The following is a 24,499-nucleotide window of genomic DNA, read 5'->3' on the forward strand; positions in this document are numbered from 1 at the left end:
AAGTTCTTTCTGGGTCTTGGAATGAATGTCCCCAAATGTCCACGTATACTGAACATTTGTCAGGGTATTTAGGCAGCAAGCATCTGAGCCCATTTTCAATTTGGGGGAATTCCCTATAGCTTGAGTCTTGAAGGGAGGGAGGACCTTCACTTTCACTACTGAAGTTGGGGGCTTGAACCCTGACTGAACTCTGAACCCTGGACTCAGCCAGTCAGATCCAGGCTTTTGTGGCAGTGATGTAGTCTCCAGAACAGACCTCTGGCAGCCGTCAGCTGGCAGCTCAGTATCTACCTGGTCCCTCCCACTTTCAAGCCTGGTTCTCCAGTCTTCCCAGCATTGCGGGACCTGACCCACACTCCACCAACAAATCCAGAGCCTGCAGTTTGTAAACAAGACCCTTCTCTCCCCTGTCCCCAGCTATGCTACAGGTGACACACACACTTTCTTACTAAATTTTATTGAAGGAACAAAAAAGGCTGTTTTGCACTTTCAGTTGAAGTGCTCCTCAGACTTGTCTCTCCTCCCTCCAACCCCGACAGCCCCTCCCTCATCACATAATGGGGTAATACTGCAATTTTTAAGACCCATAAGTTAATTACCAAATAACCCTCAAGATTTGGGTGAGGCCCCATGAGAACACTTTGAAGGAATGTCCTGGGAGGGTCTGGCCTGTGTCCCCCTCAAGGGAAAAGCACCGAATAAACCAGCATCACCCGGTTATGTGGGTGAAAGTTAGGGGCGCCCCACCACCCATAACTAGGTAAGGGGAGGAGGTAAGGGCTGTTCATCGGGAAGACAGGTCTCTGGGGGCCGGGCCGGCCTGGGAGACAGGGAATGATGGCCAAGGTCGCTACTGATGGCGTCCAGCTGGTCCTGAAGGAACCGGACACGCTCGTCCAGGCTGCGCTGCTGAGCCAGGACGGCGGCCTTGCCGGCCAGCAGGGCGCCATAGGAGCGCAGCTCCTCCACCGGCAGTGCCCGGACCAGCACCTCGCGCAGATCCCGCTCACGCCGCGCCACGTGCTCCTTCAGCTGCTGGGCGTCCTGCTGCTGCCGCTGCAGGAACCCGAGTCGCTGCAGCAGAGAAGCCTGGAGCCGCAGGGAGAGGGCGCCATGAGCAGGGCGACGCACCGCGCTGCCAGGTAGGTTCCAGCCGGAGACGGCAGGCCCCTCCCTGCCCTGCTTGCCCCCAGCCTAAACCCTTTTTACCCGCTCCTCGGGGTCGCCTTCTGAGCCTGCCCAGGCCAGGGCGCGGCGCACGCGGGCCAGGCGACTGGCCAGAAGCAGCAGGAGGCCAAGCACGCGCTCTAGGTCTGCCATGAACCGGCTGAACCTCTCCAGCTGCGGGGGTGTACAGGCCTGGCTCACTGCAGCCTCCAGAGCCGCTTGGCTTCTGGCCCACGCTTGGGCCGCCCCCCGCAGCCTCTCCTGCTCCGCATGAAGGTCCCACAGCATCTTTTGGAGGAGGCTGGCCAGCTCCACCTGCAGAGACGGCCTGGGTAGCTGACTTCTGTGCCCAGATTTTGGGCTCTTGCCCCACCCAGCCTCCACAAACCCTTCCACACTTACTTTCTTGGCCTGGATGCTGTTTGGTGCCAGGAACCCCTCACTAGATGGCTGGTCAGGCACTGGGTGGGTGGCAGAGTTTTCAAGCCTTGTTTCCTCCTGAGAAGTTGGCAGGAGCTGGGTGAAGCTGACTTGATAGGACCTGAGGACAAAGCCAGAGCTCCTGGGGTTGTCCTGCCCCAGACTTCAGGTGCTTAGAAGTCCCTGGTGCCCCTCACTCACCCTGGCTCAGAAGTACCAGCAGCCTCCTCTCCCGCCTCCCCACAGGCTGTGCTCATTGCAGCCCAGACCTCGGCTAAAGGAATCAGCCCATCCAGCAGGCCTAGGGGTAGCTCTGGGATGGGCTGGAAAGCAAGAGTATCACACAGAGAGGGGTCCAGTCTGGCCAGCTCCTGAACCAGCTCCTCAAGACGCTGACTGGGCCATGTTGGCCTGGAACCAGGTTGGCCAGTGGCCCAGGCCAGGGCAGTATGGTGAGGGGGCCCTGGGGCAACTGGGAGAAGTTTGAGGAGGTCACTCTCTGAAGCTGCCAGGGGGCCAGTGGTCAGCTGTCCAGTGGGGTCAATAGTTGGGGTGTCACCATTTGCAGTCCCAGGGGGGCTACAGCTTGTGGGCCTGGAAACATCTGCAGAACCATTCACTGTCTGCCAGCAGTCGTCTGCCTCTACAGTCCCTGGGTACTCATGGAGGGGGTCCTCTGGGGAGATTTTAGCCTGGCCAGCCCTTTGGCCCAAATCAGTTCCACACTGCTGGTCAGAGGCATGCACTCTGGAAGCAGAAGAGATAACGAAACAAAAAAAGCTACAGCCGTAGAAAAGGGGTAGCCTTGAAGGGCTGCCTGCCCCCACCCCCACCATCTGGGCTCCCAGGGTCCAGTTAGGAGAGGGTTCCCTGCCCCTCTAGCATTTTGTAGATGTGTATTTGGGAGTGGGATGTTTCGTGATGCTTGGCAGCAAGAGGGAATGCACCTGGTTGGGAGCCCTTCGGGGGCCTGGGAGTCTGGTGGTGATCTCATTCCGACCGGCGGGGCTTCTTCCAGGAACACTTCATCAACAGAAACAGAGGGGAGCTGGGCAGACACAATGCCGGTCTCTGAGCCCCTCTGCTCCCAGTCTGCAGGGCTGCTCTGGGGGACGTCTGCAGGACACACCACTGTAGTCTCCTTCTGAGTCAAGAACCTGGAGGCAGGGACCCCACACTGATCACAGTGACCAGGACGGAAGCTCTTGGTGTTGCACCAAGGAGACAGAAGGTGTTCAATGTGCAAAAGACAGAAGGCTCAGACTGAGGGCAGGTAAGTGGCCTTCTTTCTTGGGCAAGAGTGTGAAAGCTGTCCCCCACCCCCACCCCCCACCCCACAGAGCCATCTCCACAGAGTCTCACCTGGAAAGCTGGGTCTGAAACAATGGTCTGGGGGGTTCTGCTCCTTGGGGAACAGCCTGGAAAGGTGAACAGTCAACTGAAATGTGGCTCGAGTTCTCAGTTTCTCAGATGCTCCCCCACTTCCCCACCGGCCTGAACCCCCATCTTCCATACCTGGACACTGGGCATGGCCCCCCCTGAACCTCCCCAGGAACCCATGACTTCGCCTGAAGCGCTCCGACTGCGACCAGGCCTGTAGGTATCTGCGAGCTTCGAGGACCCGGAGTGCAGGTAGGCTGTGCTTCGGGGCTGGGTCTTGGGCAGCCATCTGATCTCATGACATTCTAACTCGGCCAGCACCGCATGCTGCGACTCCTGGGGCTGGGGCCGGGTGACGCCAGAGCTGGAGCAGGCCTCACCCATGCACTGCCCTGCCGGCCCCCCGCCCCGACCCACGCGATCCAGCTTTCCTGGCTCGGAGAAGCACCACTTCCGCTGCTGGTTGGCCAGGAGACCCCGGCCGGCGGTTCCCGGCGCGGGAGTCCGGGAGCACGCCGGCTCCACCTCCCCGCCCGGGTGGCTCAGCGAGGCCGAGCGCGGGTGCACCGCGGGGGGCCTCGCGGGGGCTGCGGGCCGCAGGCGGGCGGGCAGGCTCATGCGGAGCTCCCTGCGCTGGAAGGACGTCTCCCGGAGCACGCGCCGCTGCGCGCCCTGCAGTCGCTGGCGGTAGGCGGCCCTCGAGGCCGGCGGGCTGGGCGGCTCGGCGGCTCGCGCCGCGGCTTCGGCCTCCGCCGCCAGGGCGTAAAGCAGCGGGGTGGCCTGTCTGTTTAGCGGCCCCGGGAGCCCCTGAACCTCCGGCGGCTGCGGCCCACTGCGCGTAGTGACCGCGGGCCCCGGCAGCGGGGACGCGCGAGGGGCGGCGTCGGGCCGGGCGGGGGCCGGGCCGCCCCAAACCACGCGCACGTAGTCCCAGTCTAGGTAAGGAAGGTCGGTCCCAGGCGACGGCATGCGCTGCTCAGGACCGCCAGAGGCCGCGGAGAAAGAGCTGTAGGCCGAGTCTGCGCGCATGGACAGCCGCCGCAGGTCCAGGCTTCGAGTGGGCGAGGCTGGGGAGGCGCGCTCGTCCCCAGCACCCAGGGCCTCCATGGCTGCGCAGATGCGTGTTGAGACTGGCTGGCTCCGTGGGTCCTGGAAAAACGTAGACGGGGAGTGGTGGGTGAGGAACTCCAGGTAAGGGTTAGAGCAGCCTGCTGGCCCCTCCAGCGCGGAGAGCTAGGCGCATATAGGTCCCCTCTGCGGTCACACTGTCCCCCTACCTAGCACTGGCATCCCCTTTCCCCCAGATTTTGGTGGAGTCACCCTGGGGTCAGGGATGGGGACCAGTAGGACCAGTCCCAAGGAGCAACTCTAGAGGTTGAGGGCCTCAGCTCAGGAGAGAGGAATTGGCTGGCGACTGGCCCCGATTCCCCGCTGGGGCGCCCCTAGTCCACAGCAGCAGCCTCCACCCTGGTCCCTCCAGCAGAGCCGAGAACATACCCATGCTCCTTCCTCCCCAGCCTTGGTCCTCCCAGGCTGCTTCCTGGCAGCTCTGTTAGCCTCTCCACGTGATCTCTGCCCGATAAACAATGGTCAGAAATGATCTGAGATCACAGGGGAGCCAAGAGAGGAGTGGGGAGACCCAGGGCGGGGGCAGGGGCAGCTTCACAGCCGTCCTCCCTTCCTCTGTGCCTGTTATGTTCCAGGTGCTTTACATAAATATTTATCTTGATCCTCACAACTGCTGTGTGCATTTTACAGATGAAGACACTGGTTCTGAAGGGAAAATGATTTGCCCAGGGACACACAGCTGGTAAGTGGAGGAGCCCTGCCTGGAATCTGGGCCTGCCTCCAAGCTCACTGCAGCCAGAATCAATTTCCTAGGAGCAAACCCTGCTGAAAGCCAGTGTGCCACGCCCCCTGCCCCCAGCTGCCTGAATCCTCCAGCAAAACGCAGACGCCACTGTGGGAAACAGTTGCTCCCAGCTGCCCACACTCTATTGACATTCCAGAATAATATGGTCCCTGCCTCTGAGACTTTGCCTTTTGTCTAGGAATGACCCGCTGACCCCCTCTTTGCCCTGCTACTCCTGTTTCTCCCATAGGGCTCAGCTGAGCGGTCTCCTGACCTTTTGGGATCCCTGCCGGGTCCTGAGCTTCCCCCATCGCAGCACCCATCACCCTGCACTGTCATTGTTGGCTTGCTTGGGATTCTGTCCTCCCAGTCCCACCCCTGAGCTTCCTGAGGACAGGCTCTTCTCTTACTCATCACTCTGCCCTCAGTCTGGCACAGTGCCTGGCACGTAGTCAACCTTAAGTAAATATTTGTCGAACGGCAAAGGGAAAGGACAGACTTGCAGGGAGTAGATGTAGGGGCGGCCTTGGTAGAGAGGGAAGAGGGCTCTTTAGCTTCTGCACACCCTTCTCTCCTTCCTGTTAGATGTTTCCGGGGAATAGGACAGGATGGTGAGGCACTTGCCACCACAGACACTGACCAGGTTCCTCATGCATTGTTAGGAACAAACAAAGCAGGACTGGCCGGAAATCGATGCCTCCCCCGTCCCGAGAGGGGTATCCAGGTAAGAGTTGGGTGGGTGTGCCTGGGTCGGGGTGAGAGCAACTTTGAGGCTTGGGAACCTGGGGCTCCCTATGAACTATGGGGACTTTGGGGGTGGGGAGTGGCTTGTCTTCCCTGAGCTGCTTGATGGAGAGTACAGAGTAGGGTGGTCGCATGCAGCTGGGGTGGGGACCAAAACGCAGGCCTGTCTGAGCCTCCTAGGCACTACTGGGAGCTCAGAGTTACCCTGCATGAACTTCCCTGAGGCCCACAGTGTTACAGATTGCTAGTTAGGGCAAGTAGGGCGGTTCGTGGTAGGAGGATATGGTGTTTCCTACGAGGGAGGGCAGTACTGGCAATGTTCCTAGGAGGGGCTCCAGCAGGCCTGGGACCGGAACATCTTGACATGACCCACCTGGGGGCATCTTTCTGCCCATTAAGCCCTGCAGGTTCACCCTCACACTCAGGCCTGGGAATTCTTTTGCAAAGTGTTTCCACTCTCTAAACTTCAGGACAATAAGCCACTCTGAATAGCAGCTCCTGGGAGCTCAGGCACCAGCCCTCTCTCTTCCTAGGCCTAGTCCTAGTGCTCCCAGCTTGGGAGCACTGTTTGCCCTGGCTCGTGACACTCATCCTGCCCATTTTGGCTTGCCACATCTACAGACAGGGGTGACCAAATACAAAGAGGTTTCCTCAAGTGAGCCCTTGAAAATCTGTGAACGTTTCTTATTTGTGAGTTACTGTGTTAACAAAGGATTCTGAATTCACCAAATAAAAACAGCTCGAATGGCAATAAAAATGTGTATATGTATCTGTTTTCTTATCGACTCTAACTCGTCTTGATGCTTTTGCATTGGTGGCCCCACGATACAAGACATCAACCTCACATGCTCACGTTGTGCCTTTTGCAGAACCTGCGGTGCCAGGAGGGCCCAGCTGCCTTAGTGTGTTTTGGGGCCAAAGCACAAAGTATCAAGGAGTGTTCACATTTGTCTGGCTGCAGGGAGCTTCTTGAAGTCCAGCCAGCCCCTGTGGCTGGGGGTGGCCGTACCCTAAGGGCCCCAGCCTCAGCATTAGTGTCAGCTGTGGGCTGGACTGCAGAGCCCATGCCCGCTGCTGAACAGAAGTCCAGAGGCTGGAGCTCAAAGAACGCTGCAGGCATTTCGCCTCGCCTCGCCAGGGCAGGGGGAGCAGCACGGAATCCCTGCTAGAAAGCCACCAGACTGGGGTCCTGGGGGGAGAGGAGGGAAACATTCGATATACATTTGGCACCGGAATGAAAGAGCGAGAGAGGAAGAGGAGACAAAGATGAGTTCAGCATTCGGAGCTAGGGAGCTGAGAGGTGGAGGCGCCAGTTTGGAAGGAGCAAGCTGGGGATTGGCCAGAGGGGTCCAGGGCCCCTCCAGTCTGGAGCCTGCGGGCTTTGCAGTGTCTGGCAGGTCTGGTCTGGAGCTGGGCAGAGAGAGTGGGCAAGCGGGCGACCCAGGCTTTTAATTAGGGGTTGTTGGGGAAATAAATAGATGATGACAGTTTCAATCACACCAAGGCAGTGGGAACAGACCCAGGTAAGGTGACAGAAGAGGCGCCGGAAAATAGCCTCAAATTCAAACGATCAGGATTTAAATCGTACCTCTCAAAGGCCACCTCACACCTGACCTCTCTGCGGAGGGGTTGTCCGGGCCGCCCCTCCCGGCTGCTCTGCCCTCAGCACTGGGCTCCCTGTGGGGGCGCTGTCTGCACGTCGGCCTCCCAGCCAGACTGACTTCCTGGGCCCAGAACCTCAGGCTAGGTCTGGCCGGGCGGGCGTTCTGGTAAGTTCCGTGGCTCTCCCTGTTGCCAGCGCCCCCCCTTCTCCCAGCCCGTTCGCGCCGACCGCGCAGCCCATGCAGTATCCGCGCTCCGCGCAGCGGCTGGTTACGTGGCTCGTCGGTCGCGGCAGCCCCGATGCAGCCTCTCCAGAGACCCCCGCTCCCAGCCATGCGCAGGAAGCGCAGGGTGCTAGCGACACCTGGAGACAGGCGGCCGCGAGCGTGGACCGACCACGGAACCCGGGGCTTCAAGCTCCGGGAGTCGAGGCACCGAGGAGGAAGAGGGGGCAGGCCCCGGCGACCGCAGGGGGGCAGCAGAGTCACGCGGTGCGGCGGGAGAGCGGGTGGCCGCTGACCGCGCATTTCTCGCACTTTCCCGTTGGGTTCGCCGTCGGGGAAGGAGGGCGGCGCGATCCCGGGCGAGAGGAACCTGGGTTCCCCAGCTGCTCCGCGAGCAAGGGCGGGAGCCGCGGGTCGGGAGGTTGAGACCCCGCTGCGTGCTCCGGCCACACGCGGGCCCCCGCAGCTCGGCCAGCTGCCCGGGCCTGGCTCCTGCCCGCACCGCGGCCGGGCAACGCGCGACCGACTCGGCGCCGGGACCAACGACGCGCCGCGGCCCGCGGCCCCGCAGCCCCGCCTCCACCCCGCCTCGTCGCCACCGGGCCGTCCCCGCCGCCGGCCTCCCCCGGGAGCGAGCCCGCCGACCCCACGGCTGCGCCATGCCGCCGCCGCTCCCCGCGCCCCCGCCCCACCGCGTACCTGCGGCTGCAGCCGAGACGCGCTCCCGGGCGGCCGCCGCCGCGCGGTGACATCAGAGCCCCGGGCTCCGGCTCCCGACCCCACCTCCAGGCTCCGGCCGCTGACTCAGGGGAGGCGCCACGTCCGGCCACCGGGGGCGGGAGCGCGGAGCGGCGGCGCTGCCCCAGGAGCTGCCGCGCCTCTGTAGAGGGGTTCTCCCCGCCGGGCACGGGCCTCTCGCCCCAGGCCACGGGAGCGGGAGCGCAGGGGGACGGAGGGCGACTACGAGGACTGCCCGCCCACCTCTAGCGCAGCCGGGCGCGACGCGTCCTCAGCGTCCGTGATGCTTGGTGTCCAGGTCCCTGGGGGCCCCGACACCCCCCTTGGTGGGGAGGTTCAGGCCGGGCCCTCGGGACGCCAGGTGGCTGCCCCTTTTGCTCTCAAACCCTGCCTAGAAAACAGACCCGCCCAGAGCTTGTGCCTCAGTCCTGTCCCTCTGAGTTCGGCTGTGGATGGTCACACATCCCTTGATCAACCCTCCCTCTAGACACCCGTTTCCAAAACTCTCCCAGCTCTTTGACTCCCACCATGGGCTCTTGTCTCCCGTTCTTGTCCCTTTCTTTCCATTTCTCCCACTACCCGGCATAGTCTGGGCCCTCTGGCCTGCTGGGCATGGGGGAGACGTGGGGGAGTCTGTGACTTGTGTATTCACCCTCGCTGCGCTGAGTGGGTCCTTTAGGTGCTGGGCATATGCACACCCCCTCTGGCTGGAGTCTGGCTCTCAAGGCCTTCACCTTCTGGGACCTCCATGTTCCAAGGAATTCTCTGCCTGTACCTGCCACCCTGCTCTCCTCCTTGCTGTGTCCTCAGGCTCCCCTGCCCCAACGTCCCAAAACTCTCTATGAATAAACAACCCTGCCCCAGAAACGCTCCATTCCTAGAAGGGGCTGGGGGCCCTTTGCTGAACCCCTCCAGCTCTGAGGTCTCTGCTCTGTGCTCAGTTGCCCTCACTCTCCCACAGGATTCGCAGGCCTAGGGACAGGGACCGTGTCCTCCCAGGGTGGCATTCTGTCGGATAAAAGCGTTTGTCGGTGGTAATGACCGGGACCCAGAATTCTGGCAGGGAGTCAAGGAGCTTGAGGAACCCTGTCTTCTTGGGTCTTCTGGGGGGTGGAGGCAGCAGGCACCTGACCTGGCTTCTAAGAATGTCACCCTCCTGGCCTCACCCAGACGTCATCTTCAGCTGAGCCGGAGCTCTGGGCCCTGAGAACGGCCCTTTAAGACCCTGATCCATGTGGTCTCAGAGCAGCATCTTATAGAGGGAACACACCCAGCAACCAAAAAACCATTCACAAATTGCTCACGTTTTTTACTTATGTTTCTTGACAGCCATGGGGACACAGTGTCCATAGCAATTCTTATCAACCCACTCCACCCTCCTGCCCCCTTGTTTGTCCTGGGAACACTACAGCAACTCTCTGCCCAAGTTCCCAGAAAACTGAAATCCTGTCCACCCACATCTCTCCTGGCCTCCTCTTCTGGGAAGAGAGATGCAGCCCCTGACGCTGGGAGGTGGCCGGCACTGCCACCTAGACCTTGGCGCTGCTGGAAGCTGACCTGACACTCACAGCCGAACCTTGGTGTTATCCTTTCAAACATGAACCACTTCCCAGGACAACACGAGACAAGGCCATTCTTCAGCCACAACGGATCAAGACGAAAACAACTCTGCGATCATGTCTGACACAGACAAAAACGTAAGCATTGTCCAAGTCACAAAAATGACCAAATATCTTTCTGTCCTAGCTAATGAGTGGCCATTGCTTCTTTACCAGTTATAGTAGGTAAAGAATCATTCCTTTCTAGATAAAATTAATGTACCCCATCACAGAGCTGCTCTTGCTTCCTAACAGCATCCGACACAGATGAAGCCCTGCTTCCTCTACTCTCTCAAAAACTACAAACACACGCCTGAACCCTATAAGTCCCTTTTAATGCTCTCTTGCTGAGATGCCCCTTGGTTCCCCAAGCTGTGTGACCTCCCTCCTGCAGCAAGCAGTGAACCCAGCTTGTTCAACTTTGCTCATGATGTTCTTTGGCTAGAGGGCGTTGACATTTCCTATCTCTCTGTTACAAAAGCCCAGAGAATCTTGGAGCGGAGGAGGGGAAAGAAACTGCTGGAAAGGTGGAGTCTTCCTTAGTGGTGGTGGTTGGGGGTGGGGGTAGGGGTGGGGGGTGGTTGCATGTAGAGGATGGAAACGTGCATAGATTTATATTTTTCTACTACATGAAAAGACAGATGTCTGTGCCCCTCAGTATCTCAGTACTTTCTCAGGCTGGTAGAGTTCTTTGAAAGAGTCCCCTAGAGCCAGGCATGGTGGCTTGTGCCTGTAATTCCAGCTACTTGGGAGGCTGAAAAGGGAGGATTTCTTGAGACCAGGAGTTCAAGACCAGCGTAGGCAACATAGCAAGACCCTGTCTCTTTAAAAAAAAAAAAATGTATACAAGAGTCCCCATTTTCCTACATCCTCATTAACAATGCGATATCAAATTTTTTGATCTCTGAAATCTGAAAGGTGAAAATAGTATCTCACTTTTACTTTACATTTCTTTTATCATGAGATGGCACATCATTTTGTGTATTTAAAAGCCATTTGTATTACCTGTGATCTGCCCATTTCCTTTGCACATTTTTCTGTTAGATTATTTGTCTTCTTATTGATCTGTAAGAGTTCTTTATACATTAAGGCAATTAACACCTTTTCCTGTATGTGGCAAATATTTTCCCAAGTTTGTGTCTTTAGAATTTGTGGCAGCAATGGATCTATAGTGCATAGTTGAAGCAAAAGATGTATCGATCTTGTAGGCAGCAGCTACCCAGCTGTCTCCATAACTCAGAGATGGTCATGCACTGGTTAAGGGCCAGGAATCTTTCAACAAAATTATGTTGTCTATTTTTGGAAATCTAACAAAGCATGAGTTATTGCCTATACACAAATGTCCACTTAAATTGTAAATGCTCTATCGGGGCAAGTTTGTTTGCTTTTTAATTGCGCACTGAGTTCCCCACTGTTGTCCAAAGGTAGAGCTTTCTAGGAAGACAGCCACGGAAGAAAGTACACGGGGAATGAAACTCACCTTCTCCCGTGGGGACTCCTGACAGGCAAGGCCTCTGGACGAGGCTGGGTGAGGGTGGCTGTCCCCGGGACTGAAACAGCATTCCCTCTCGGATCAGCAGTTCCTGGGAAGGAATGCTGGGCTGTCACATTCCGAGTAAGTACACATGTATCACCTTTTCCCCACAGACACCAGGTGACACCCAAGCTTCTGTTTGCTTTGGTCACAATAACTCTTTTCCTTCGGCCTGGTCCCCAGCCCCAGGCCTGGGACCGTTCCATCTTTCCGGTCTGCCCACATGCAGATGTTACCCGCACATCCTTGGACAAAAGAGGATTAACGAGATAGATGTATACAGGCTTCTCTCCTCTTCTGACAGCATCAGTGGACCAAGGACAAATAAGTGGTGGTCAAATGAGCTTTTCTACTCTGGTCTTCTGTTCTCCTAGGACTAAGAGGAAAAGTGTCCCTTAAGGCTCATTTTGGTTCTCTAGAAACTATCTCAGGCTCTGAGCTAGGCCCCTACAGCATTCGCCAGAGAGGGCAGCAGCCTCCTCAGGGCCAGGGATGGCCAGGGTGTCCCTTTTGTATCCAGACCCTAAAAAGCCCTCTACTAAAAGTGTCCTTTTTTTTTTTTTTTCCTGGAGACAGAGGCTCGCTTTGTTGCCCTGGCTGGAGTGGATAAGGTGCCGTGGCGTCATCATAGCTCACAGCAACCTCCAACTCCTGGGCTCAAGTGATCCTCCTGCCTCGGCCTCCCAAAATGCTAGGGTTACAGGCATGAGCCAGTGCACCTGGCTGAAAGTGTCTTGTTTGAACTAAACCTCCCAGATTTCTGCTTGCTGAGGAGTCACCTGGTCAGCATTTTCAATGAAAGAACAATCCAGTTCTAGAGCTGTAGGCCCAGGGCTGCACACAGAGGCTGCGTGATGGACTTAGGACAGGCTGGGTCACAGCACGCCGTGTGCATGTGCAGGGAGTTTTGGCTGCCGGCTCTGGAGACAGACTGCACGCCCTTAACCTGGGAGAACTTCCTGATTTTAACTGGCACGTCTGGTCAGTTTGTCACATGGAGGAGACTTTGCTCTAAAACCTGGAGGTGGGTATGTCCAGCATTCATGGGTTGTATTTTTAGGACCCTGCCAGGGGTGAATGACAACACACACACACACACACACACACACACACACACAGAGTCTAGTTAGCAGCTGTTGTATTTCAAGGGAAGCATCAGGAGAGGTAAAAACAAACAAAAAAACAAGGTCGCTGGTTACTTTTGACTTTCCTAGCAAATCACTTGGCGAGATGAAAGGGGACTATGCCTATTAACCGGGTGACACCAAAGGAATTTGGGGGCAAATAGCAACTGGCAGCACTGCCCGGAAGTGGCAGAGAGAGGTTCATATCCGGGCTCATCGCCCGTCCTCGATATCTCACGGTGGAACGGGGACAGCCAGGCATTCCCGATTCGGTGCACCCCAGGGACAGAATAACCAGCGTAGTGGGAAAGAGTGTGAGTGCCAGGCTCGGCCAGAGCTAAGTCTGAATGCCAGACCCTGGCAGATGTGCTGTGGAGATACCCCAACCTTCCAGAACCTCCGTTTCCTCATCTGTGAAACAGGGGTACCGCCACATACCTGCCAGACCGAGGCCAGTGAGACTGGACCAGGTGCGTTAGCACCAGGCTTAGAGCAGGCCAACAGGTGCCGTCAGCCATTGTCATTACTCCTCATTCAGTTTCTCCTGAGGACACACTCTCAGCCAAATCCTGGCCCCGATTCTATCTCTAAGGCTTGGTTTATACACCGGGGGTCTCCCACAGGGGCTGTTCAAGCTGTTGGCACCTCCTCTCCTAAACTTTGCTCCCCGCTTCCGCAGACAGGGCTGCGGCAGGCACCTGAGCAAACACTTCCTTCATGCTGTGCATGGCCTGGGGGAACAGCCCCTCTATTGCTTGAAACCAAAAAGTTTCTGACATGGAGCCACAAAACTTCTGAATACCAGGATGCCAGTGTCAGAAGGCAGGAAAATCTAACCACGTTTGGGTGTTCGGAGCTACCCTTTCCGGAGAGAAGCGGCCACTGGGAAGAAGGTGAGAAAGATCCCCCACAGCGGCCTGGGTTTCGGGAAAGGCAGCTCTGCGCTTTGATGTGGCTGGAACCCCTCTGACAAAGTCTGACACAAGCTCCGAACCAGCAGCTCGGGAAACAGGACAAAGCAGCCCAGGAGAAAGGCTGGGCGGGCGAGTTCCTGGTGCAGAGTCATAAACATTTGCTATAAAAATGAAAACAAGATTTCCCTTGATAAACATAAAATCAAAGGCAAGAAAATCTGGAGGTCAGTTGCTTTTTCCTATTCCTGTACTAAGGCGGGCTGACCGTGATTCCGCCTTTTCTCTCCACTCCAGTGTGGGCCAGAATACTTAAGCGGATGTCAGGCCGGGCTGGAAACCCAGACACAGGCTTCTGCCCCGTGGCTGGCCCCGGCCATGTGCTGAAGTTTCGTTTCTTCTTCCCTCCGCCACTAGCAAATATCCCTGGTGAGGACCTGTCACGTTGCACAACCCCTGAGCCAAGCATCGCCTCATCAGTGAGGCCTTAACTGACAGTCCTAGGTAGAGTACTTCGTTCCCTGTTTTACCTAATACCATGCTGTAGAATACGTGGCCATTTAATTGTCTGTCTGTGGCACTAGTTAGAGCTTTGAAGGAAAGGGCCGTGAAGGTTAGAGTTAGGGTTAGGGTTAGTGATGGTTGAATGAATGCACACCGAGACCTGACCCCACGTGAGCAGCTGTGTCCTTCCTCCATTCTGTGAGTTCACGGTTGACAGCAACATCCCAAGAATGGCCTTGGCCTCCAGGAGCCGTAGGTATGCGTGTGTGTGTGTGTGTGTGTGTGTGTGTGTTATGTGGGCGTGTGTAGGAGAGTCCACACAGACAGCATTTTAGGCACCAAATGACCCTCCTATGGAAGTGACTGAATTAGATAAAAGGACTTACTGAATTAGCAGTTACTGAGTGTTCATATACTGATCGGCCCATTCTCAAGGTGAGAGGTAGAGGACAATGTCCTGGGAGCAGGAAGGAAATCCGTGGCATTCCTCCCCCACCAAGAGCCCTTCCTTGCGGCGACCCCTCGCTGCCCTGGCGTCAGCCGGCTCTGAAGGGCCCGGTGGCTCCGCCATGGGCAGACTGGTCGCCAGCCCTCACCAGAGGAGCCAACTTCTAGAGTGACGTTAGATCCTGGACTGGTCATCTCCTTTGGTCTCCACACTTCCTGTTTCACTTTCTTCTTTTGGTGGTTTTAACCAAAAAGATGCGCCCCACCGTATCCCGAGAGGCCGCTTCCTTCCGGAGCAGAAGGCTGCTGTCGCTCTCTGGAGCTCCGCGAGCAGGGCCAGGGAGTCGCCGCCACGCACGGACTTTTAGGAGGGTTCACCTGGGTCCTCGCTGGTCCTCGGGATGGGCCTGAGCCCTTCGCTGGGGAGGCAGGAGGTCCCAGTTGGCAGCTATTCTGTGAAAGAGGGCTCTTTCCAAAAACTTCATGAAGTACCCGAAAAGGATTAACGATGAAGCCCAAGCGCAACCCTCTGGTCCTCCTGCGGCAGTGAATGATTTACCTAAACTAGATTTACCTTAATATGCTTAAGCGCTTACAACCGAACAAATAACAAGACCAATAATCCAATTTTTAAAAGTAGGCTAAGGATCTGAATGGGGAGAATTTGAGTTTCTCCTAAGAAGAGATAAGAATGGCCACCGTTTTCCACTAAGTATATGAAAAGATGCTCAACACCAAATGAAACCAAAACTACAATTAGACACCACTTCATACACACTAGAATGGCTACGATCACAAAGTCAGGTCAGTGCTGAAGAGGATGTGAAGGAATCGGAACCCTCCTGCCCCGCCGGAGGGGATGTAAAGCCACACGGCGTATTTGGAAAACGGTTTGTCAGTTCGTCAGGTGATTAAACATAGTTGGCACGTAGCCCAGCAATCCCATTCTTAGCTATGTATCCCAGAGAATTAAAAACGTATATTCATATCAAAACTTGTACACAAATATTTACATCAGTATTATTCATAGTAGCCAAAAAGTAGAGATGATCCAAGTGCCCACCGACAGATAAATGAACAAAATTGGGCATATCTGTGCAATGAAATATTACTCAGACATAAAAAGAAATGAGATGCTGACAAAGCTCCAACAGAGATGAACCTTGAAAACTCTAGATAAACAAAACAAACACCCCGCAGAGTGTGTTATTCCACTGACATGACATGTCCGGAATAGGCAAATCCACAGAGTCAGAAAGTATTAATAGAATAGTGGCTGCTGTGGGCTGGGAGGAAGGAGCGTTGAGGGGTGACTACTAATCGATGTGAGGTTTATTTTTAGGGTGACGGAAATGTTCTGCAATTAGATAATTATGATTGTAAAACCTTGTGACGATACTAAACAATTTATACTTTAGAATGGTGCATTTATGTCATGCGGATTTCTGTGTGTGTATACACATACATACACACACTTAACCGTCTGCACTGACATTGGCCCATTCTTGCTCGAGGTCTTCATATACAAGCCAGAGCTGGCTTCCAAGGGCTCTAACCACTCCGGCATTGGAAGCGTGTCAGTGCAGAAGGAAATCTCATGTCGTCTTGCACTAGTCACCCACTAGTTCAGAGCACTTCCGCCCACAGACCTTAAAGTATCTTGCAAGCCAGGTGATCTCAGGTTTATTTGTGGGGACATGTTCAGATATTCATATGCATGAGGATCACACGACTTTTGAAAATGAGGGTACGTTAAGAGTCTACTAATTATCAAAAATTTAGGAGTCTTGAGCAGTAACACAAAAAGATCTGTTCAAAAGGATATAGCCTAGTGCTGTTAACCAGTTTTAATCTGGCTTGATGAAATCACACTGACAATACCTAAATTATTCTCAGGACCTATCAAGTCAAGGCACATCTCAATCCTGATACCACATGTATATCTACGTGGTAGTTCTCAGCTTCACGTTACCAGTTTTATGAAAGGAAAAAAACTTTGGCAGAACGAGGTCCAGGTCTTGCTGGTGGGCAGAGTGCTTCCCTGTGTTCTCTCAGCTCCTCCGACTTGGACAGGGCAGCCCATCAGCCCGAGGACCCCAGTGCAAAGGCAGCTGCAGAAAATTCATGCACGTTTCCCATGTTTTGATCTGTGCCTCTTTCCTCAATCGTGCCTCTTTTCCCCAGCAAGAGCTGCAATTCATTTTACACCATTAATAATTCCGCCCTGCTTAGGCAGTTCAGTCATGGGAAAGAAGTACATTTGAGTATCGCTATTCAAAAGAGAAAGCCGCTGCACAGGAAGAGGAAATGCATTTGATTAAGTAATAAATACGCAATGTGTGTACTTTAGAAGTGCCATGAGCTCCACCTTGGGGCAGCATCCACGTGGAGTTTAGAATAAAATGAGGAAGGGACTGTTGGGCTGTCCAATAGAAATATAATGTGAGGGCTGGGTGTGGTGGCTCACGCCTGTAATCCCAGCACTTAGAGAGGCTGAGGAGGGAGAGGTTTGAGGCCAAGAGTTCCAGACCAGCCTGGTCAACATAGCGAGACCCCATCTCTACGCAAAAAAAAAAAGAATGGTGGCACATGCCTGCAGTCCCAGTTACTTGGGCAGCTAAGGTGGGAGGATTGAGTGAGCCCAGGAGTTCGAGGTTATAGTGAGCTTTGATCACACTGCACCACTGCACTCCAGCCTGGGTGACAGAGAGAGACCTTGTCTCACACAAAACATACAAGTACTTCTTTTTGACTTGGAGAATTGAACACATGCATTTATCTCTACTTCCTCCCACTAACAGAGTAAATGAGTATCAAATATACCCATAAGGGCAAAGAATAGATAAGGGGAGCACAACGGATCGGTGTGAACAAAGTTTTAGAAGCTAGGACTTGGCTGGAAAAGTGAACAGAGTAAGGAGAAGACCAAACCTAAACCTGCTAGAGACGCAGAGGCAGAAATGAAGATGTCAGTACCGCGGAAGGCAAGGGGCAGCTGCGGCTGCCAGTGGGCACTGGCCAGGCCTGCAGATGGAACAAGTAGACCCCTGTGCACGCCCTTCCCCAGCAGCCAGGTGACCCCTCCCCCAATCCAGCAGGAGACTCTCCATGGCAGAGTTTCAATCAAAGAGGCTCCAGATAAGTGAACTCCAGGCGCGGTGGAGGTTGGGGAAAGAGGTACAGCATTGGGGAAAAAGAGATTAGGAGACAGTGTGCACTGTGGGTGACGCACTCTTAGCCCCTCGCGTTGCTGGGTTCTAAATGTGTATCTTCTCCCCATCCGGTCTTCTAGGGCTTTGCATTTATAAATGGACAAAAGACTTTTGAAAAAAGCCTCCAACATGAAAGGCAAAGGCTAAAACAAAATTCAGATGAATCAGCGCAGGAAGAAAATTTTAGAAAGTTATAATTAAGGGACACATTATTTGGATAAGACTATGAAGCCAGGGATTGGGACAAATTTACTTCTTTCATTTCACTGCAAGAACATGTTTCTTCTCTCATTAGAAGGTTCTGCCCTACAACTTCAGGGAGAGAGGCCAAACTACAAAGGGGGAGACGTGGAAACGGATGCTAAGTTTTTTCACTTCTGTGCATCCGTGTCTGCACGGTCCACCCCCCACCAGCATCACCACCCGCCTGGACCAGGATCATCGTCCCCCAGAAGATCTCTCCGCTTCAGACTAGTCTCTGCCAAACCATACTACGTAGAACACCTAGAATGATCTTAAGGAAAAAAAAAAAAGAATCCAACCATTTAGGTCCCTGATTAAACATTGTCAATGACTTCCTATGGAACTTGGCATAAAAATCCAATCCCCTTCGTGCAAGCCAACAAGGTCTACACCATCGCTTCTGTTTCTTCAACCTCCCCTCCCGCTCCACGCGCCACGCCAGCCATTCCGTCTCCTCTCCCAAGGGCCGGTCACAGCCTGCGCTTTCCATTCCTGGGGCACAAGCTGTTCTTGCCGTTCTTGCCTCAGGCCTTTGCCTAGAGGTTCCTGTGTGACCACTCATTTTGTTTACCATCCCTGTCCCCCTGCTAGTGTCCTATCTTATTTGCCACTGTTACACCATCTACAGGAGTCCCTGACACGTAGTTTGTGTGTGCCCAAAATTTATTGAATAAGTGAAGTCACAGTACAAAAGCCTCAACGTTTCAAGGGTAGAGGTGAAACGGTATAGGATGAAAATATACTGAACCATTAAGTAAATTCCATTAGGGGATACAAAAACTCTATTGATGTTAGGAGCAGCATTTCCCTTGGCCCAAGGAGGTTTCAATGTCAAAAATTCTATTTTAATAATGTCAATATTCTAGTTGTGATATTGTGCTATAGTTTTACAAGATATTACTATTGAGGGAACTTGATAAAGGATACACAGGACCTCTCTGTATTTCTGACAATCGCATGTAAACCTACAATTATCTCCAAATGAAAAGTTTAATTCAAAAAGTTCTACTCTAAAGGTAAGATAATTCAGTATTCCTTCATCCTGCTTGTGTAGTGCCCGCCCAGAATGCACCCCTGCACAGAACGGTCTGCGGCGGCGAACGCTCACTGATGCAACTCGGGGTGATCAAGCAAATCTCCGCTTCCTTAATTTTTCTGGGAGCTGAGAACATCCGACTGTTCTTAACCACACGCAGTGGCCAGCCCATAGTCAATGTTTAATAAATATTTATTCAGCGAGCTAATTATTACCGAGAAAGCCAAATCACATCCAGTCACAGGCCATGAACTTTTTTTTTTTTTTTGAGACAGAGTCTCGCTCTGTTGCCCGGGCTAGAGTGCTGTGGCATCAGCCTAGCTCACAGCAACCTCAAACTCCTGGGCTCAAGTGATCCTCCTGCCTCAGCCTCCCAAGTAGCTGGGACTACAGGCATGCGCCACCATGCCCGGCTAATTTTTTCTATATATATTTTTAGTTGTCCATATAATTTTCTTTCTATTTTTAGTAGAGACAGGGGTCTCGCTCTTGCTCAGGCTGGTCTCGAACTCCTGAGCTCAAACGACCCAGCCACCTTGGCCTCCCAGCGTGCTAGGATTACAGGTGTGAGCCACCGCGCCCGGCCGCCATGAACTCTTATAACACCACTTGTCACAGCGTCCCAACATGGAAAGACACCAGCGGCAAAGACAGGTCCATAAATGACGCCGTGAACTGTTCACAAGGCACTTATTCTTAAAGCAATAAGATGCCCAAAATGTACAGTTGACATTTACATATCTGATTACTCAATGCTTTGACAAGAATGGCATTGCATATTAAGTTAGGACAAAGGAATACTGTCAGACCTTCTATAAAATCCTGTTCTTTAAATAGTGACATAGTCCTGATCTTATTAACAAGTCGAGGCCCTTTCTAAAAACTGGCTAGTAAATCCGAGGTTCAGGAAGTAACTAACCACCTGGAAAGACCCCATTTCCCTTGTCAACTGGTAAAGGATGAAGTGTCAGCACACCCTGGGCCCTGGTTGTGCTCATTTTTTTGTTCTTTTTAGATAACAATTGACGGGCAAAGCAGCACACTCTTCTACGGCACCGATCCATTCAGCTCATCTATGTACCCAAGAGAGCATTTGGGATTGACATTCTCTAAAAGAACATTTAAAATATTTTAATTTCACTCCATTATTTTATAAGTTATGATCCCTACAAAGTTAAAAATTAAAATCGACAACATAAATTTTTATACAAACCAAGTTCTGAGCATTTTTCTTATAATCATGAATACTTTCCCCGTTTACCCCATGAAAAAGCAGCTCTTTCCCACAAACTGTCTGACCTGAGCTCTACACCAAGCAGCGTGGCTGCTACCCTGGAAGCTGATTAGCAAAACACGAAGTATTCAGCCTAACACGGGAGTTGATTTAAACCGATAAAGAGCAGGAAATTCGGAGCTGAAGGTAAAAGCAGCTCGTGACGAGCCCCATTGTCCCTGGGCATACGAGGCTCTCACCGTGTTAGGTGACCCGATATCCCATCTGGACTAAATACCAGAGCTGAATGCATCTATTTAAGGCAGATGCAGCTTCATCCTTGAATTTCCAGATTTAAATCACTGCTGTCCTTTCTCATTTGTTTGCTAAAGTGGCAGCTTTTCTACGAGTAACTGAAGAAAAATAGGTTTCCTATACCCTTCTCAATTGTGTGTAAGAGAACCTTTGAAGTTTAAATTTAGCAAATATGTCAACCCTCGATATTAACACTGTCCTATGAGTGAAACTAGATTTACAAACAAAGCCTAAGAAAAAAATTTTAAATGCCAAGCTTATAGTTCAAGCTATCGTTACTCAACTGTAGCATCAAGACTATGCGAAGAAGTTTAAATTTAAAAACTACTTATAAGAATGCCCATTTTTCCGGTCCTAAATTTTGGCACTGACTCTAATACTTAACTCCCATCAAAACCACCCACCTTCACTGTCGTTTTGAAACCTTCAGATTTCAGACCACATTCCACACTCAGCCACAGAACTAGGCCATGCAAAAAATAAGAACATACACATAAAATTCTCCTGTTCTGGCAAAAAATATATATATATCAGTGTAGAGTATTTGAGAAACTGAGGAATCCTTTAAGTCAACATGTATTTCATGTGCTCCATTTGAAAGCAGCCACATTTAAGAGAGGTTGACTTCAGATAAGTTCAATTGTACATTACACTACTGTTACTGTAGCCCTGTTCATGCCAGACTTTTTTTTACTCTTAAGAATGACAGAAGATACAAAACCTTTGAAACAGCATTTATCTCTTAGACTTTCAACTTCCTTTACAAAGGAGTTATAGTACAAGATGGTAAAGTTATTTGGAATTTGGGCCCCTCAAAGTTCTCCCTTTGTTTTAGCTCCATTTCTGAAAAAATTTGAGAGGAAAAAGTCATGAGCAGATACCAGATTATTTATGTCAGTTTATGCAGGTTTGTAATGTGTATGTAAGATAGCACCAGGAAACAATCCAAAAATAAATTAAGATCATTTCATTCACAGTAGCAACAGGACAACCATATTTAAGAATAAATTTAATGGCCAGGTGCGGTGGCTCACGCCTGTAATTCTGGCACTCTAAGAGGCCGAGGCCGTAGGATTGCTTGAGGTCAGGAGTTTGAGACAAGCCTGAGCAAGAAGACAAGCCCCCACCCCTATCTCTACTAAAAATAGAAAAAAAATTAACCTGCCATGATGATACATCTAATGTCCCAGTTTTAGGGAGGCTGAGGCAGGAGGATCACTTGAGCCTGGAGTTTGAGGTTGCTATGAGCTAGGCTGATGCCTGCACTCTAGCCCGGGCAACAGAGCGAGACTCTGTCTCAAAAAATAAATTTCACCAGCCTGAGCAAGAGTGAGACACCGTCTCTACTAAAAATAGAAAGAAATTATCTAGTGAACTAAAAATATATATAGAAAAAATTAACCAGACATGGTGGCGCATGCCTGTAGTCCCATTTACTCTGGAGGCTGAGGCAGGAGGATCGCTTAAGCCCAGGAGTTTGAGGTTGCTGTGAGCTAGGCTGACGCCACGGCACTCACTCTAGCCTGGGCAACAGAGTGAGACTCTGTCTCAAAAAAAAAAAAAAAATTTGACAAAAAAGTGTCATATACTCTAAAAACTACAAAACGTTGTTGAAATAAATTAAAGATGATCTAAATAAATGGAAAACATCCATGTTCATGGATTGGAAGACTTAACATTGTTAAAATGGCAATACTTCCCAAACTGATCTTTAGATTTGATACAATCCCTACCAAAATCCCAGCTGATTCCTTTGTAGACATTAATGAGCTGATTCTAAAATTTATATGGTTTACAAGATACCTAGAATAGCTAAAAAAAAATCCTGAAAAATAAAGAGAAATAATATTTGATTTCAAACCTCACTATAAAACAATAATCAAGACTGTGGTATTGGTGTGAGGATAGACATATAGATCAATAGAACAGAATTGAGAGCCCAGAAATAAACTCATACACCTATGTCAATTGATTTTAACAGTGCCAAAAAAATTCAGTGGGAAAAAGTCATCTTAACAAATGGTACTTAGACAACTAGATGTCTACATGCCAAGAGTATGAGTTGGACCTCTACCTTGCACCATATACAAAAATTAACTCAAAATGGATTAGAGACTTAAATTGAAAAGCTAAAACTGCAAAACTCTTAGAAGAAAACAGGGTAAAATCTTCATGACACTGGATTTGGCAATGATTTCTTGGATATGACACCAAATGCACAGGCAATAAATGAAAGGATAGATAATTGGACTTCATCAAAATTGAAAACTCTTGTGCAAAAATTATCATGAGTGAAAAGGCAACACACAGAGTGGGGCTGCACGTCAAATATCTCCTAAAGGATTAATATTCTAATACATAAAAGAAAACCCAATGAAAGATGGGCAAAGGATCTGAATAAATATTTTTGCAAGGATGATAAAGTAAGCACATAAAAGATTCACCATCATTAGCCATAAGGGAAATGCAAACCAAAACTACAATGAGATACTACTTTATATCCATTTGAATGGCTACTGTTTTTTAAAGCAAACAGAAAACAAGTGCTGGATACTTGCTGGAAAGGTGGAAAAATGGAAACCCTTGTGCATCCCTGGTAGGAATGTAAATGGTGCAACCACTGTATAAAACAGTATGGAAATTCCTCAAAAAATTAAACAAAGAATTACCATATAATCTAGCAGTATATTTCCAAGAATAGATCCAAAAGAACTGAAAGCAGAGATTCTAACATATTTGTAACCAACGTTCAGAGCAGCGTTATTCACAGTGGGTAAGAGGCAGAAACAGCTCAAGTGTCTGTCAATGAACGAATGAACCAAATGTGGCATTTATACAATGGAATATTCTCCACCCTTAAAAAGAAATGAAATTCTGATACATACTACAGCATGAATGAGCCTTGAAAACATTATGCTAAGTGAAATAAGCCAAGACACAAAAAAACAAATATTGAATGATTCCAACTATAGGAGGTACCTAGAAGGATCAAATTCATAGAGATATAACATAGAGACAGGGGGAAAGAGGAAATGGGGAATTATTTTTTAATGGGTAGAGTTTCAGATTGGGATGATGAAAAAGTTCTAGAGATAGTGGTGCTGGTTAAACAACGTAAATGTACTTAACACCACTGACTTGTATGCTTAAAAGTGGTTAAAATGGTAAATTTTTAGGTTATGTATATTTCATAATAAAATAAAAAGTGAAAAGACTACCAGTGGTATGGGAGAAAAATTTGAAAATTGTATCTGATAAGAAACTTGCATCTAGAATATATACAGAAGTCTTACAATAAAACACAAATAGCCCAATTAGAAATTGGGCAAAGGATCTTAATAGACATTTTTTCAAAGACATACAAATGGCTACTAAGCACATGAAAAGATGCTCAATACTAATCAGGAAAATGCAAATCAAAACCACAATGAGATACCATCTCACACCCACTTGGGTGGCTAAATAAAGAAAAATCACCATCTATTATTTGCTTGTATCAAGATATCACATGCAGAGCCAGGCAAAGTGGCTTGTGCCTGTAATCCCAGCAATTCAGGAGGCTGAGGTGGGAAGATCACTTGAGACCAGGAGTTTCAGACCAGCCTGGGTAAAATAGTGAGAGCCCATTTCTAAAAACCAAATAAAAATTAGCCAGGGGTGGGGCATGCACCTGTAGTCCCAGCTACTTGGGAGGCTGAGGCAGGAGGATCACTCAAGCCCAGGAGTTCAAGGCTGCAGTGAGCTATGGTCGCACCATTGCACTCTAGTCTAGGTGACAGAGACCCTGTCTCTAAAAGAAAAAAAAAATCACAGGTACCCCATAAATGAGTATAATACGTACCCATAAAAATTAAAGATGAAAAAAATTTTCAAAAAGTCAGATAAGTGTTTAAGAGAACGCAGAGAAATCAGAACCCATATGCGCTGCTGGTGGGAATGTAAAAATAGCACAGCTCTTTTGGAAACCGGTCCAGCTGTTTATCAAATGACTAAATGTAGTACTGAATGACCCAGCTACTTCACCTCTAGGTACACACCCAAGAGAAATGAAACATGAACTTGTATGCAAATTTTATCAGCATTATTCATAATAGCCAAAAAATGGACACAACCCAAACATCCATCAAGAAACTGATAAACAAAATTTGGCATAGCTACACAACAGAACATAGCCATCAGAAAAAAGGACTGGTACATCCTACGACATAGATGAACCTGGAACACATGCTAAGTGA

General features: G+C 50.8%; 1 protein-coding gene across 7 annotated transcripts; it reads right to left on the reverse strand.

Moving 5' to 3' along the window:
- Positions 1-447: 447 nt before the first annotated feature.
- SHROOM1 (shroom family member 1) lies at positions 448-11,617 on the reverse strand. Of its 7 annotated transcripts, none has more exons than XM_069483607.1 (8): positions 11,206-11,617; positions 3,103-4,116; positions 2,950-3,005; positions 2,535-2,744; positions 1,789-2,334; positions 1,570-1,708; positions 1,210-1,482; positions 448-1,089 (listed from the first exon to the last, which is right to left on the reverse strand). In XM_069483607.1, the coding sequence occupies exons 2-8, from the start codon at positions 4,072-4,074 to the stop codon at positions 757-759; spliced, it is 2,529 nt and encodes an 842-aa protein (XP_069339708.1). In that variant the 5' UTR covers positions 4,075-4,116; positions 11,206-11,617; the 3' UTR covers positions 448-756. The 7 variants fall into 7 exon arrangements, with proteins under 7 accessions (XP_069339708.1, XP_069339710.1, XP_069339707.1 ...); XM_069483609.1 differs by lacking the exon at positions 11,206-11,617 and adding an exon at positions 8,371-9,402; XM_069483606.1 differs by lacking the exon at positions 11,206-11,617 and adding an exon at positions 8,089-8,363.
- Between the last annotated feature and the right edge of the window lie 12,882 nt (positions 11,618-24,499).

Source organism: Eulemur rufifrons, chromosome 10, assembly GCF_041146395.1.
Source record: "Eulemur rufifrons isolate Redbay chromosome 10, OSU_ERuf_1, whole genome shotgun sequence".
Classification (NCBI taxonomy): Eukaryota; Metazoa; Chordata; class Mammalia; order Primates; family Lemuridae; genus Eulemur; species Eulemur rufifrons.

What these genes read in the sequence shown, in the direction of transcription:
- SHROOM1 (XM_069483607.1), bottom strand. Translation starts at nt 4,074, where the DNA reads ATGGAGGCCCTGGGTGCTGGGGACGAGCGCGCCTCCCCAGCCTCGCCC. An exon ending in TTTCAGACCCAGCTTTCCAG is followed by an intron (nt 2,745 to 2,949) that starts GTGAGACTCTGT and finishes CCCTGCCTCCAG; the next exon opens with GTTCTTGACTCAGAAGGAGA. An exon ending in GCTGGTACTTCTGAGCCAGG is followed by an intron (nt 1,709 to 1,788) that starts GTGAGTGAGGGG and finishes CTTTGTCCTCAG; the next exon opens with GTCCTATCAAGTCAGCTTCA.